Source organism: Orcinus orca, chromosome 21 (assembly GCF_937001465.1).
Source record: "Orcinus orca chromosome 21, mOrcOrc1.1, whole genome shotgun sequence".
NCBI lineage: Eukaryota > Metazoa > Chordata > Mammalia > Artiodactyla > Delphinidae > Orcinus > Orcinus orca.
In genome coordinates this window covers 1,235,224-1,251,426 of record NC_064579.1, presented here as the reverse complement: position 1 = coordinate 1,251,426, position 16,203 = coordinate 1,235,224, and the positions used below count along the sequence as shown (strand labels likewise).

The 16,203-nt window shown below is 47.7% G+C and overlaps 1 protein-coding gene across 1 annotated transcript in view; it reads right to left on the bottom strand.

The window, feature by feature from the left end:
- The window catches only part of SH2D4A (SH2 domain containing 4A), a 65,506-nt gene extending 49,578 nt beyond the window's left edge, over positions 1-15,928 (bottom strand). The window contains exons 1-2 of the mRNA XM_033415380.2: positions 15,744-15,928; positions 702-861 (exon numbers count right to left, since the gene is read on the bottom strand). Of these exons, the coding sequence (XP_033271271.1) occupies positions 702-861; positions 15,744-15,924 (341 nt within the window). The 5' untranslated portion in view covers positions 15,925-15,928. The remainder of the gene's footprint in view (positions 1-701; positions 862-15,743) is intronic.
- Between the last annotated feature and the right edge of the window lie 275 nt (positions 15,929-16,203).

Below are 16,203 nucleotides of genomic sequence, written 5' to 3'. Positions count from 1 at the left end.
CTGTCACAGAATAAGGTCCAAACTCCTAAACCTGGCCTTCCAGGCACTTCAGAGCACGGCCCCCCTCACCCCTGTGCACCCCAAACAGGCGGAAGGACGCACCATCACCCAAAGCGCCATACATGCCCCATCGAGCGGTCTTGATGACCCCTCTGCCTGCATTGTCCTGCCTGACCTTCTGTAGCTGGAAAACTACTTACCTTTCAAGGTTCACCGCCGTGGATCAGGATGATGGGCTCGGGGGACCCTCTGCCTGACCTTAGTCCCAGCGCACACCACAGCCTGTGTGTCTGCCTGTTTCTCCTCCTGAACTGCAAGCTCCTGGCCTGTCCCTGAGCTCCCAGCACCCAGCACAGACAAGCACCCTCGGGCCCACTTCCTCCGGGGCCCCCGGAGCCTGAAGCCCGAGGGGTCCCCGCGCCTCACCCCTCCCACAGCTGCACTGTTCCAGCGCGAGGCTAGGGAAGCCCAGGGTCACCAGGGGACCACCTCCACACCCAAGCAGGAAAGCGAAACGGCCGACATGGTGGCGCTGTGAAAATGAAGGGAGTCGCCAGAAGTCTGAAGGAAATTTCCAGAAACTGGGAGTCACCGTGCGCCCTCAAGTCCCACCAGGCCCCCCACAGGGTCTGAGAGCGAGAGGCCTCGCAGCCCCGTTGTGTGGTGCCTGGCCAGTCCCTCACGGGCCTGCAGGTTCATACCTGAGCTCCCGCACCTCCTGCCCCGACTTCAGCCGTGCCCTCTGGGCACGGATCTCATCACAGAGCGTGTCGTAGGGTTTATCGAGGTGGTGCTCACCCATCACCCACACCCAGACTTCCTCGTCGGCTCCCAGTTTCCAATGAACCGATTTGCCGTTGTCTGCAGGCAAAACAGAATTTGGATGAACAAGTATCTTTAGCCATGGGTTAGGATGTTTTCCATCATTAAAGTATCTGAAAATCAGATGAGGCAAAGCCCGTCCAACCTGCTCAGAATGAGCAGCATTCCCAGGGCGGCGGCAGTGGGCTGCAGTACGTTTGTTTGAAAATATGATGAATGTGGTGCCCCTTTTCTAAGTGAAGATGCAAGATGGGAAGAAAGCAGGCATTGTCTGCATTATGTTTAGGGTAACAAAGCAGCATCAGGCACCAGAACATCTACAGCCTAAGAATCTCCCTGCAACCCGGCTGCTCCAGGGCTTGGGGTGTCCACTACATTTCTAGGTTTCATTGCTGAGTACAAGGCAAACACTTGAGAGTCAGACCGGCTTTAGTCTAAATCCTAGCCCTGCCACTTAGCTGTGTGGCTTGGACAAATTATTTAATCTCCCTAAGCCTCAATTTTCTTATCTGCAAAATGGGAATGCTAACATCTCCTCAGGAGGATGGCTGTGGGGAGGCGGTGACAGCCGTGCAGGCAGGTCCCCAGGTGTCTGACACACGACACGTGACGGACTCACGGGAGAGGCTGGCGCCACCATCCCTCTGTGCTGTTGACAGACGGACGTGCCAGCTCAGAGACTCGGGCCAGCCCATGAGAGATGACACGCCCGAAGTGTGAGACGCGGGGAAGCTACTTGAATAACCGAACTTGCGCCTGCTCCCAGCAGGGGTTGTGTTACATTCTCTCTAGTTCCTGCTCCTCAGATGCGGCCACACAGGTCATGTTCCCTGAAACCTGGGATGGTGGACCATTCCCAGGAGAGGGGGTGGGCAGTCCTAAACCTGAAGGCCCCAGAGGGGACTCACCAGGGCTATCATGGTCCACGGCTGGTCAAGATGCCTGGGCCTGAGGACCCACACTAGCCAGTGGTGTTGAGTGTGTGACATGGGCAGCAGCTGGCATGCAGGCCGGGCCGTGGCCATGCCACAGGAAGTAGAGTGAAGGTAAAGAGGCAGAGGTTTTGGGGCAGGAAGAAAGGGAATTAGATAGGATGTGTCAGATTTAGCGGCCCTGACAGGGGTCTCTGCTCTGAAGACACTGGGGTCCTCCAGGGGGCCCACACAGCTCCCTGAACCCAGGGAGGGGGAATCATTCCCGTAAAGTGAGTGTCGGCCTGGTGCCCTCTGCTTCGTACCAAGATAGGGGGGCTAGCAGGGCCTCTGTGTAGCTCCTTCCACAAAATCCTACTGTGTTCCTAACGCTGGCAGGATGCAGAGCTGGGTGCTGTGGAGATGTGGGGTGAAACATCCTCCTGCAGGTCACCCAGAGCCTGGGAGAGAAAGAGTAGGGTGGTAGGTCACTGACTTAGTGAACTTCACTGCATATCTGCTATGTGCCAGGCCCTGAGGTAGACATGCGTGAACACTTACAAACAAGACAGACCAGTCCCTCCTTCTAGCTGGGGGAGGCAGGTGCTGACCAAATAGTTACCTAGAAAAGTCGCAGTAACTGGGGAGGGGTGTTGAAGTGCTGCGGGATGTGTGGAGGGCCGGGGACATACACCGTAACCACGAGAGATTTAAGGACCACAAGAGGATTCAGAGGACGGAGGATGCTTCAGAAGGACAGGGAAGACATAAGAAGTTCTTTGTGTTCAGTTTGGGAGGATGGATATGGCATCTGGACAGAGAATAGGGGTGGGTTTGGTGCTGGACACAAGGAACAGCATGACCGAGATCAGAGAAGGGAATCAACGTGGGGCCACGGGGAACAAGGGTCTCCGTCAGAGCCGAGGCTTCAGAAGCCACCTGGCCGTGGGCTGAGGCTCAGGCAGGGGGAGCAGGTGGCCGCCTGGCACAGGTCCCAGACACCAGGCTGAAGGGTTTAAATGTAGGCCCTGTGCTGCATAAAGCCAGAAAGTGGCACTAAAATCCCAGGGCTTCTACCAGCTCTTTACGTGACCATGTATATATCACAATATTTCTCCGAGCCAGAGTTCCCTCTTTGATAAAACAGAGGTAATGCGTCTGAACTCACAGGCCTGTCACATGACAAGTGTTCAAAAAGCATTAGCTCCATGTTCTTGGTCTGAGTGACCAAGCAAGAGTCCACACCTGTAAGACACGACACCATAAAACTCCTAGAAGGGAACATAGGCAAAACCTCCTCTGACATAAATTGTACCAATGTTTTATTAGGTCAGTCTCACAAGGCAAAAGAAATAAAAGCAAACAATAAACAAATGGGACCTAACCAAACGTATAAGCTTTTGCACAGTAAAGGAAACCATCAACAAAATGAAAAAACAACCTATGGAATGGGAGAAAATATTTGCAAATGATACAAACAACAAGGGGTTAATATTCAAAATATACAGACAGCTCATAGAACTCAATATCAAAAAAATAAACAACCCAATCAAAAAAGGAGAAGAAAACCTAAACAGATGTTTTTCTAAAGAAGACATACAGATGGTCAACAGGCACAGGAAAAGATTCTCAACTTCGCTAACTATTAGAGAAATGCAAATCAACCACAATGAGCTATCACCTCACACCAGTCAGAATGGCCATCATCAAAAAGTCCACAAATAATAAATGCTGGAGAGGGTGTGGAGAAAAGGGAACCCTCTTACACTGTTGGTGGGAATGTAAATTGGTGCATCTGCTATGGAGAACAGTATGGAGGTTCCTTAAAAATTTAAAAATAGAGTTACCATATGATCCAGCAATCCCACTCCTGGGCATATATCTGGAGAAAACTCTAATTCAAAAAGATACATGCACCCCAATGTTCATAGCAGCATGATTTAAAATAGCCAAGACATGGAAACAACCCAGGTGTCCATCAACAGATGAATGGCTTAAGAAGATGTGATACAGACACACACACACACACACACACACGCACACGCACATGCACTGGAATATTACTCAGCCATAAAAAAGAATGAAATATTGCCATTTGCAGCAACATGGATGGACCTAGAGAATATTATACTAAATGAAGTAAGTCACACAAAGAAAGACAAATACTATATAATATCGCTTATATGTGGAATCTAAAAATAATACAAATGAATCCATATCAGAAACAGACTCATAGACATAGAAAACAAACTAATGGTTACTAAAGGGGAGAGGGATAAATTAGGAGTATGGGATTAACAGATACAAACCACATAACAGCTACATAAAATAGATAAACAAGGACCTACCATATAGCACTGTATAATTATCGTACTGTATAATTATACCTACTGTATAATTATATTCAATATCTTATAATAATCTATAATCAAATCTAATCTGCCAGAAAACCCCAAAACCAAACCCTATGCTGTACACCTGAAACTAACGCAGTATTGTAAATCACCTCGACTTCAATTATCAAAAGAGTCCAGGACAGTACTGTGCAGCTGGTGCCAGGACCAGGAAGCCCTGCAGTGCGTCCGCACGCAGGGAGGACCTGGACCAGGCGGTGTGCAGCGGGTGTACAATGATGTTGCAGGAGACAAAGGGTGGAGAGAAGAGGGGTGAGGCCAGCCGGGCCTGCGCGAGGGGAAGACGGCCTCCAATGGGGCGATGGCATCTGGGCGGCCGAGGCAAGGAAGGACTCAAAGATGAGGCCGAAGGTTTGAGAACGTGGGATGATAAACAGTGACGTCAAGAAAATACATGTGTTTGAGGAGTTAGGTAGTGAACGTTTGGGGAAACGAAGAATAAACTATATTCAATTTTACTAGAAACCCAGATGGCAAGGTTGAGCACATACCCGAAACATGGAATTGAAGTTTAGAGTGAGGTCAGGATGCACAGTGTGAATGTGGGGATTACTTTACAGATGCCATCGTGGACACCGCTGGCCCAGAGAATGAAACCCAGGAGAGACCCTCGGAAAAGCATGTGCTTCGTCAGGACACAGAAGAAAAGACAGGGGAAGGAGAGTCCTGATTCAAAAGGAAAAAGAGGGAGAGGGAATTCTGACTCCTAAATAACTGGAAGGAGAGTGGGGAGGATGCCTTGCCTCCAGGAGAGGAGAGGTTCCGACCTCAGAGACGGTCACTTCAGACAGACGGGGCAGGCTGCACGGGGCACAAAGGACTGGGCACAAGTTACTAGGGGAGGAGCAAAGAGGGTTCCGCGGGGCTCAGCAGGCATCACTGAGCTCCTGCCACAACCCGCTGTGCCCGCGGGCAGGACAGAGCAGCCCAGGCGCTCAGGGGAACGTGGACACTTCCACTGGGTTGCTGGGAGGGGAAGGAGTATGGACGCCAGGGACCAGGCCGGGGATGGGGACACAGGGACAGGAGAGAGCAGGGAAAGAGGGTGCTTTTGAGGAGAGAGAAAAGCTCAGCTGCTTAGAGTTGAAACCTGGCTGCACGGAACCACGTTCAGTTCCCAGTGTGCCTCCTTAAGGTAAAGGTACAAGCATGAGGGGTGTTAACAGGGCAGGCACTGCAACTCGTCCTGACTTAATGCTCTCCAGGTGTCCTGGGCCTCCTGCTGACTTCAACTCAGAGGACAGTGAGAGAGGGACCTGTTACAGTGCCTCCACTGAATTATGAGCTTGTTTCCCAGTCTTCGACTCACGTTTCTATGCTGCAGTGCTCTCAAGTTTGCTCTTAGGGACTCAAGAGGCAGTGCTGTAGAATGTCACACAAAAACAGTGACGGGTCATGCACGTCCCTGGCAAGGCCACGGCCAGGCCCATTCCGCTCTGACGGGGGAGGGTGACGCCGCTCATGCAGTGCGTGTCGGGCCCGCAGGGGGCAGGAGGCAGCGCCCGGAGGTGTCAGCGGGGTCGCCTCCTCCACTGAGGTCAACGCGACCCCCGGGGCTATGACTGTGCCTCAGAGTCAGCATCTGGTCTCCACTCCGACTGATCCACTTGGAGGGATGAGCGCAGTAGCAGGTGCGCACGAGAGGGAGAGGGATGGAGAGAGGGAGAATTGCATGCTCTACCCCCACTGAGAGAAGACCACGGACTTGGAGAACAGAAGCCAGAAGAGCAACAGAACCAGGGCCCCTAACGCATCATGCACGAACTACACCAGGGCTGACGGAAACAGGGCTCCTACCAACCCCAGGCTGCCGTGTCCATATGCTCCCTGAACTCACAACATCTCAGGACTCTCCCACCACTCTGGCCGCTCCTCTAGGTCACCCACCTCCAACCCAGAAACCAAAGGGTGAATGAATGCCTGGCCGGGGGGGCCTCCGGGACTCGGGTGCTATGGCCATGTCCCTTCTGACTGATGCCCGTGCCAGGTCTGCCTTGAAATACTTAGAGCACCACTGAGGCTGTTACTAACCCTACTTGACCACAAGGAAATTGAGGCTTAGGGAGGGTAACTTGCCCACGATCACAGAGGTGGTGAAACTGGAACCAGAATTCAAAACTCGGCTGTGAGACGGTAAAAGCTGTGTTTAGAGCCACCTCTGACGCATTGTCCAAACGGAAATACTTTTGAAAGCAAGAAAGGAAACCCACCAACAGGAATGGCAGGAAATGGAGAACGTGCAGGGCTCTGCTGAGCAAGCTGGGTGTGGGGTCACTGGCATGTGCCCTCACGGCCCTGCAGAGCTGGACAGCTCCAGCCTCACGTGCATTTAGTGAAGGACAAGGCCCAGTCCTACAGGCACTTCCTGAAGTTAACCTGGTAAGAATCCTGCAGTTACTAACACAGGTCCATCCTTTAAAACTTCAAAAATATTTATGCTTACTATAGAGACAAAAGGACAGGAAGGAAGTTGGAGAATGTGCATGGCACCATGGTCCAGGGAAGCAGGTGGTGGCACAGACAAGTGAGAAGGTGAGCCAGGAGGGAGGCCCGCTGAGTCCACAGCTTGTGGAGGTGAAAGGGAAGGGCAGCCAGTGAGCATCTGCATCCGGTGCTCAACGCGTAAGACACCAAGTCCGTTACACTATGCAGCCCAGAGTGAGGGGCACAGACAGGGCTCGGACCAGTGGCTCAGAACAGACCTGGAGTAGATCTGGACCTGAGTTCAAACCCTGACTCCACCGGTGACCCACACAAGTTACTTTCTCCAAGTTTGTTTCCTTATTTGTAAGAATAAGGGGGGCAACGTTCACCTCCCTGGATTCTTGCGAGGATTAAATGAAACAACATAAATACAAGGCTTCTGGCTGGCACACACTAACAGACAAGCAGGTTTGTGGGGAAAACCTCCCTGGGATGGAGCAGGTGGGATGCAGTGAGGTCAGGAGTAACCAGGGGACTCCCGGGTTTCTGGCTTTGGTGACTCAGGGCCACAGATCATGGTGGAGATTGAGAGGCAGGACCAGGCCTGGGGGTGGGGAGAACCGTGGTGATGCTGATTAACTTGGTTTTGCATCAAGTTTGTAGGGCCTAAGGGTCTTCTGAGCAGAGATGCTCGTTGGGTAACTGACATGGAAACCAAACCTCAGGTGAAAGGTCTGGCTTCGAAATACGGGTGTGAGAGTCTGGCATAAAGAGCAGAAGAGATGCCCCAGGGAGAGAATACAGGGACCCTAACCTTAACCTAGTCTCTGAGTCTGTGACTGAGCCTCAGGGAGTCTGTGAACATTGGGAAACTCTACACGAAACGTCCTCTGTGTGCATCTTCTTGGTCCAAGCTTTTCATAAGTTTTCCATGGAGTCTATGGGCCCCTCAATCCCACCTCAAGGTTACCAACCACCGGTGTAGAGTGAGACTCCCCTGGGGAACACAGGTATTCAGGGTCAGGCAGAGACGAAAAAGAAGCCGTCATGGAGACAGCAAGTGACCATGACACCAACGAGAGACTCTGAGAGGCAGCTCACAGGGTCAGATGCAGCTGAGGAATCGACTGAGGTTAAGAACTGACTCTAGCAGCAGAGGTCACCGTGCTGGGTCAGGAATGAAGGGAGGGGAGGAAGTAGACACGGCAGGTGGCACAAAGCAAGGCTTTATCATCATTTCATGAAAAAGGGAAGGTTTTGCATAAAGGAACTTGCCTGAGAATCCACAAATGAAATTTCACAAGCCCAAGTCTGTTTCAGGGGCACACATGGAGCCTCTCGGGCACCACACACGGCGCCCAGAGCCCAGCCTCCTGCGTGAGGCTTCTGCCAGCTGGAGAGAGGTCCATTGCTAGGCAGCCTCCTTTGTGTGTGTTACCAGAGAGAATCTTACAGAATAAATGCTCCACGGCAGGATGCCGATGCAAGCACGTGTTCAGACGCGAGCAGGGCACCTGAAGACAACAGGAACTGTTACAAAGCTCCAGGTAAGCTGAACGGGTGGAATGTTTGTTGACAGCATTGGCTCCGGGAGAGTCAGACTCAGGGCCACTTACTAGCTGCTGCCCCGGGCAAGTTATTAAGGTCCCTCAGCCTCATTTTCCTCACCTGTAAAAGGTGAACGGTAACTCAGCTCCAGGCTTGGTTGTGACTATTTAATGAGATGATATATTTAATCACAGAGTTCAGGGTCTGACATGCCTTCAGCTCAATCAGTGCTGGCTGGTGCCATGTTTACTGTCTAGAGCAGTGCTGTCCAATGGGCGCTCTGCCTGTCATTATACATTTTCTAGTAGCCCAACTAAAAAATCAAAAGAGGAGTTTGCCCAAGATGATGGAGTAGAAAGACCCTGAGCTCACCCCCTCTCACAAGCACACCAACATCACAACTATCTGCAGAGCAACCATCGATGAAAAAGACCAGAACCTTCAAGAAAAGATATTCTACAACTAAAGACATAAAGAAGGAGTCACAACGAGACATGTACACAGGTGGGTGACCCATAGGCTGGAGAATAATTGTACTGCAGAGGTTCTCCCACAGGAGTGAACATGCTGAGCCCCCGTCAGCCTCCCCAGCCCAGAGTTCCTACACGAGGAAGATGACCCCCAGAGCATTTGACTTTTAAAGGCCAGCAGGGCTTAATTTCGGGAGCCCCACAGGAGTGGGGGAAAGAGAGACTTCACTCTTAAAGGGCACACACAAAATCTCACATGCACCAGGACCCAGGGCAAAAAGCAGTAATCTGATAAGAGCCTGGGCCAGACCTACGTGTTGGTCTTGGAGAGTCTCCCAGAGAGGTGGGGGTGGCTACGGATCACCCTGGGCCCATAAATACTGGTGGCAGACGTATTTGGGAACATTCTATTGCGAGAACATTGCTGTTGGCGGCTGCCATCTTGGCTCGTGAGTGCCAAGATCTGGTCCCACCCAACAGCCTGTAGGCAGCACTGCTAGGATGCCTCAGGCCAAACAACCAACTGGATGGGGACACAGCCCCACCCATAAGCAGGCTGCCTAAAGACCTCCTGAGCCCACAGCTGACTCTAGACACACCTCTAGACTTGGCCCTGCCCATCAGCGGGCCAAGACCTAACTCCACACACCAGTGGGCAGGCACTGACCCTTCGCTCCAGGAAGCAGGCACTAGTCTCTAGACCAGACTCGTTGGCCAGGAGGCAGACACCAGAAGCAACAAAACTATGATCCCACAGCCTGCAGATCCAGCCCACCCACAGCTCACCAGACCCTACTGTGGGACCAGCTGGGACCTGGCCCTGCCCACTAGCAGGCCAGCACAAGCTTCAGGACACCCCAGACCCCAGACCCAACTGTGCCAGCAACTGGCTCCCCAACCACCAATGATTTGAAATGAGTTCTGGGATCCCTGGGCCCTGCAGCCAGACTCCAGGACCTGGCTCTGCCTGCCAGCAGTCCAGCACTAGCGCCAGGACCTACATTCACCTGTCAGTGGGTGCACAACATCCCTGGAGTCTTTGGTACCCTGATTCCACTCACCAGTGAGCCAGCACTAGCCCCAGGGCCCCCTAGGATTCCTCAACCAGTCACCTCATGACCAGATCCATCTACACAGCAGCCGGCAGCATCCACACAAGGCAGGGCCTGAGAACCAACCAGGCTGGGGACCAACCAAGCCCCCCAGATGGCCCGCACACTCAGCCCCTATGACAGAAGGGCCGACACAGTCCTCTTAGGGGGCACCCCTAGAGCCTATACCTTGAGTGACCAGGTGGGAGTGCGCTGCTGGGACACACAGGACATCTCCTACAGAAGGCCACTTTTCCAAGGCCGAGAAACATAACTAACCTACCACATACATAAAAATACAAATAACAACTTAGACAAAATGAAGCAGCAGAGGAACATGTTCCAGATGAAGGAACAAGATAAAACCTCAGAAGAAGAACTAAGTGAAGTGGAGATAGGCAATCTACCCAAGAAAGAGTTCAGGGTAGTGCTCGTAAAGACGATCAAATAGCTCTGGAGGAGACTGGATGCACAGAGCAAGAAGTTCGAACTTTTTAACCAAAGAGTTAGAAAATATAAAGAACAACCAAACAGAGAAGAATACAATAACTGAAATGAAAAATACACGAGAAGGAATCAATAGTAGACTAAATGATACAGAAGAATGGATCAGTGAGCTGGAAGACAGAGTAGCAGAAATCACTGCTGCTGAACAGGAAAAAGAAAAAAGAATGAAAAGAAATGAGGACAGTTTAAGAGACCTCTAGGACAACATCAAATGCACTAATATTCTCATTATAGGGGCCCAGAAGGAGAAGAGAGAGGGAAAGAGTCTGAGAATATATTTGAAGACATAATAACTGAAAACTTCCCTAACCTGGGAAAGGAAATAGTCACCCAAGTCCAGGAAGCACAGAGAGTCCCATACAGGACAAACCCAAAGAGGAACATACCAAGACACGCTGTAATTAAAATGACAAAAATTAAAGATACAGAATATTAAAAGCAGCAAGGAAAAAGCAACAAATAACATACAAGGGAAGTCCCATAAGACTATCAGCTGATTTTTCTGCAGGTCAGAAGGGAGTGGCACAATATATTTAAAGTGATGAAAGGGAAAAACCTACAACCAAGAACACTCTACCCAGCAAAGCTGTCATTCAGATTCGATGGAGATATCAAAAGCTTTACAGACAAGTAAGAGCTAAAAGAATTCAGCACCATGAAAGCAGTTTTACAACAAATGTTAAAGGAACTCCTCTAGGTGAAAAAGGCCACAACTAGAAACAAGAAAATTACAAAATGAAAAAGGCAAACATACAGTAAAGGTAGGAGATCATCCACACACAAAGCTAGCAAGGAGGTTAAAAGACAAAAGTAGTAAAATCATCTATATCCACAATAACCAGTTAAGGGGTACACAAAACAATTAGATGTAAAATATGATATCAAAAATAGTAATTGTGGGGGAGGAAAGTACACAAGCAGGGTTTTTAAAATGCATTTGAAATTAAGAGATCAGCAACTTAAAACAATCACATATATATATATATATATATATATATATATATATATATATATATATAGGCTGCTATACAAAAGCCTCCTGGTAACAGCAAACCAAAAATGTATAATAGATATACACATGAAAAAGAAAAAACAATCCAAACATAACACAAAGACAGTCATCAAATCATGAGAAGAGAACAAAAGAAGAAAGGGTGAGGGGGAAGACCTAAAAGAAAGAATCCAAAACATTAACAAAATGGCAATAAGAACACACATATTGATAATTACCTTAACTGTAAATGATGGACTAAATGCTCCAACCAAAAGACGTAGGCTGGCTGAATGGATGTAGATCAAGACCCGTATATATGCTGCCTACAAGAGACTCACTTCAGATCTAGAGACACATACAGACTGAAAGTGAGGGGATGGAAAAAGGTATTCCATGCCAATGGAAAACAAAACAAAACAAAAGCCAGAGTAGCAATATTTATATCAGATAAAATAGACTTTAAAATAAAGACTGTTGGGCTTCCCTGGTGGCACAGTGGTTGAGAGTCGGCCTGCCGATGCAGGGGATGCGGGTTCGTGCCCCGGTCTGGGAGGAACCCACATGCTGCGGAGCGGCTGGGCCCGTGAACCATGGCCGCTGAGCCTGCGCGTCCGGAGCCTGTGTTCTGCAACGGGAGGGGCCACAACAGTGAGAGGCCCGCGTACCGCAAAAAAAAAAAAATTAAAAAATAAAATAAAATAAAGACTGTTATAAGAGACAAAGAAGGACACTACATACTGAGCAAGGGATCAGTCCAGGAAGAAAATATAACAATTGTAACATTGTTACAGTTGTATATGCACCCAACGTATGAGCATCTCAAAATATAAGGCAAATATTAACAAAGGAGAAATTGACAGTAATGCAATAATAGTACAGAACTTTAACACACCACTTACAGCAATGGACAGATCAGCCAGACAGAAAATCAATAAGGAAACATGGGCCTTAAATGACACATTAGACCAAACAGGCTTAATGAACATACAGAGGGCTTTCCATCCAAAAGCAGCAGAATACACATTCTTTGCAAGTGCTCATGGAACGGTTTGCAGGATAGATCTTGTGCTAAGCCACAAAACAAGTCTCGGTAAATTTAAGAAAACTGAAAACATATCAAGCTTCTTTTCTGACCACAATGCTATGAGACTAGTTCTATCAGTTTTTCACAACAGAAGTTCATTACTCCCTTAAATTTAACACTTGGAACAATATGTTTTGCACCACAGTGGTTCCTCTTTGACTACAGAAAAGGAAAAGTTCTGAGAGTCTTTCTCCACTTCCCCTATAAAGACAGGCCTCCTCTGTGTCTCATCTTGCTCTGTCTTCGGTGATCAAGCCACAGAGAGTCAAGGCCGTGTTGTCATGGCTGAGGCTCCCCAGGCTGAACGAGGCCCCAGCTGCTGCTTGTCGAGCCCTCAGCATGTGTTCCTCCTCGACGGTCTGGATGACTTAAGTGCTACTTTTCCTTAGTGGTTCATAGCTGGGCTGTGGCTTTGAGCTTGTCCTTTTCTTGGCTCATAAATATATCTATGTCCACCCCATTCCTTTACCATTCTACCTCACCACTTAGCACTTCTTTCGCTGTCATCCGGTCATTATTTTCTCTATATAGCCTACTGTGGTGAGTTTTCAAAAAGCATCACTAGACTTTTAGTGATAACTAGCATATTATGTATCCCAGGAACCTGTCCACCTTACAGTAATCCTCAGGCCAAAGTAGGAGAGGCTAAAAAACAATCAGAAGTATGGATTTAACTCAGTAACAGATCAGAAAATCATTTCGAAATGTAGCATGAAAATATGATTGTTAGAGAGGGACAGAATTCTGGACCTCGTCTGCCTGCTGGAGCGTAATGAGAGGGCGGAAGCTGCAGGGTCCAGTCTGGTAGCCGCTGGCCACAGGTCACTACTGAGCACACGAAATGAGGCTGCTCTGGGCTTAGGTGTGCTAGACAGGTAAATGACCAGAGACTTGGTAGGAGGAAAATTAATGCAAAATACCACATTAATACTTTTATATGCATTATATATTGATATGATCATATTTTGGGCATCTTGGGTAAAATAAATATATTAAAATTAATTTCACCTTTTTCTTTTGATTCTTTTCTGATTTTAATTTACTTTTTAAAATTTTTAAACAATTTTAAAGGTTACACTCCATCTACAGTTATTACAAAATATTGGCTCTATTCCCCGTGTTGCACACTACACACTTGTAGCCTGTCTTACCCCCAGTAGTTTGTACCTCCCACTCCCCCTCCCCTACGTTGCCTCTCCCCGCAACCGGTAACCACTAGCTTGTTCTCTACGTCTGTGAATCTGCTTCTTTTGTTATATTCACTAGTTTGTTGTATTTTTTAGATTAGTTAAGTGATCATTAAAAAAGTATGTTGATATACACCCATTCCACTGTGTAAATCAACATACATTTTTTATGATCACTTAACTTATAAAGTAACATAGGTTTTTGAAGAGGTAGATTCAAACCCTGCAAAGGAAGAACTTAAGCAAAGAAACGGAAATTATTGTCTTAAGTCAGCACGAGGAGAACAATTCAGCAAACATGAGAAGCCCAAAGTGTTTCAAAGAGCCTGGGCCAACGATTCCAGGGGCAAGAGCCCTTCTGCTGTCACCAGGCTTCAGAGTCACGCACCACATCTGTGTGTTATGTTCACAACCAGCATGGTGCCCAGTGGCCTGGTTACACCTGGTAAACTCTGACTGAAGGATGCAAGGAAATGAAGGAGCCAGTTCAGAAAGATAAAAGCTCATGCTTCAGTTTGGACGCGTTACCTCTAGAAGGAAAAACAAGTATCTATTTGGAGAGTGTAGGGTACTGTGAAACCCAGAAGATCTGGGCACTAACTGGTGGTGTGACCTTGCATTTATTACTGAACTTCTCTAAGTTTTTCCATCTGTAAAACAGGACAACTGATACCTATTTTGCAGAAATATTGTGAAGATGACATATAATGTATGTAAAAGTGCTTTGCGTGGTGTCTGACAAAACAGGTGTTTAATAAATAGCTGTCATTGATGATAGTAATAATAAATGAGATACTCATATTTGTTTCCGTATCACTATAAAGGCTTAATTCTAAAAGATGCCGCATGCTGCAACTAAAGATCCCGCATGTCACAACGAAAATCCAGCACGCAGCAACGAAGACCTGGCGTAGCCAAATAAATAAATATTTAAAAGAAAAATAAAGGCTTAATTGGAAAAAGGTTTTAATGAAAGGCAGTACAAGGTAAAGGTCACTAAACTGACTTCCTTTTTGAGTCTGTGTATACAAGTTAGATTCATGTTCTCAATCTTTGAAACCCTGAATGGTTTTATCAAATTTAAGTTTTCCTGGCTTAATGAAAAATGAAGAGAGATTGATCTTGAATACCTCTCTGCAAGTGACCTTGAAAGCTGTGTTGTTTTTTTCCAAATGATAACATTTTATTACAGAAAAAGCATCCCAAATATAGGATTTCATAAACACTGATAAGTGAACAAGTGCAACTTTAAAAGTAAATACAAAGTAAAGAGGCAAAACCTACAAGCATTTTGCCTTTAAGAGAAAATGTAATGCTCTCCTACAGAGGTGATCCCACCCAGAGCACAAATGTGGCTCCATCTCCTGTAAAGACATCAGGTTTGCTTTCTGAACTATGCCCAGTTTAACAATTTCAAAATGATAGCAAGAAGTGACACGGAATAAATCACTAAGACCAATTAACTTTCTATTGACTATTACTCAATAAAGGCTTCCCATCACACTTTGACAATTTAAAGCCGAAAACTGTGCTTTTTTAAAACAAAATAGGTATTCATCCATAACAGAATGTGCGTGTGTGTGTGTGTGGGGGGGGTGTTAATGTGTGCTTTTCCACATCTGTGTGTGTATATCCTGATGTACAAGGAATTCCTCCTCACCCATGGTCCCAAAAGGCCTTCTCAAGTTACCAGGGATTCCTTGAGTCAGGAAGACGTAGTACATCTGAAAAACAATCTCACACTAAAAAATTAGTATTATGACTTTTTTCCTGTTAGTAGTATTTGCATTTTAAGAGTGAATCTCCCTAAAAAAGAAAACTCAAAGAAACATCTCTTAGAATCTAGGAAATGCAAACAGCACTGCTACAAAGATTTTGACACAAAGACTTTGTATGCTGGTAGCAGAATATTAGTTGTCTGTGACAATATGGGGATATAACTCTTCCTTAATTCCCCTCAGGTCCAGCCCCACGGGTGACTTTTTACTGCAGCTTAAGATCAGCCTGGTTTCGAGTAAGAGATCTGCTTTTGGCCGCACAACTCCAGGGTAATTGCCATGTGCGTGCATGTGTGTGTGTGTGTGTGTGTGTGTGTGTGTGTGTGTGTGTGTACATGCACGAGCATGGAGACTTCAAGTCAATAAACTGCACCATTAAAATCTCAGTAACACTGAGGGTCCACCTGCCAAATTAGACCTCACACCTGGCTTGCTTCTGACTGGTGTGAAACGTGGGAAAGAGCGGGGAGGCATCCCACGTGCAGGCTCCCAGGCAAGGCGGGCTCCGCTTACCTTTCTTTGGTCTGGGTTTCACTGGCAAGGACTCCTGTTTTTCCATTGCTGCTTCTCTTTCTTTCCATCGGCGGACCTGCTCCTCCCTCATCTTGAAGAACAGGATCTGTTTCTGTTCTTCGCTGAGCTCTGCCAGCAGATCAGGATCTATGTACATCTCCGACAGTATCTGTTTCAGCATCTTTGCAAGGGTGGAGTCTTTTACACCTGTGGCAAAAGTTCTTGAAAATGGCTTCCAGGGCTGCCTTCACCTGGGCTGGCCCTGGGAGGCACCCGCAGACCTTCCCCGAGACTCGAGGGGCTGGGACAGTAATTCAACAAACTGGCTCTGGGTTCCCGGCACCAAGCATCCTGTCCAAAACGCCACTCATGAACCTGCAAAGAGCAACAGGCAAAATGCAGGCCGTGTTAAAAAGTGTTAAAATGTGCAGACATGGGGCCAGGACAGGCTTAGGAATAA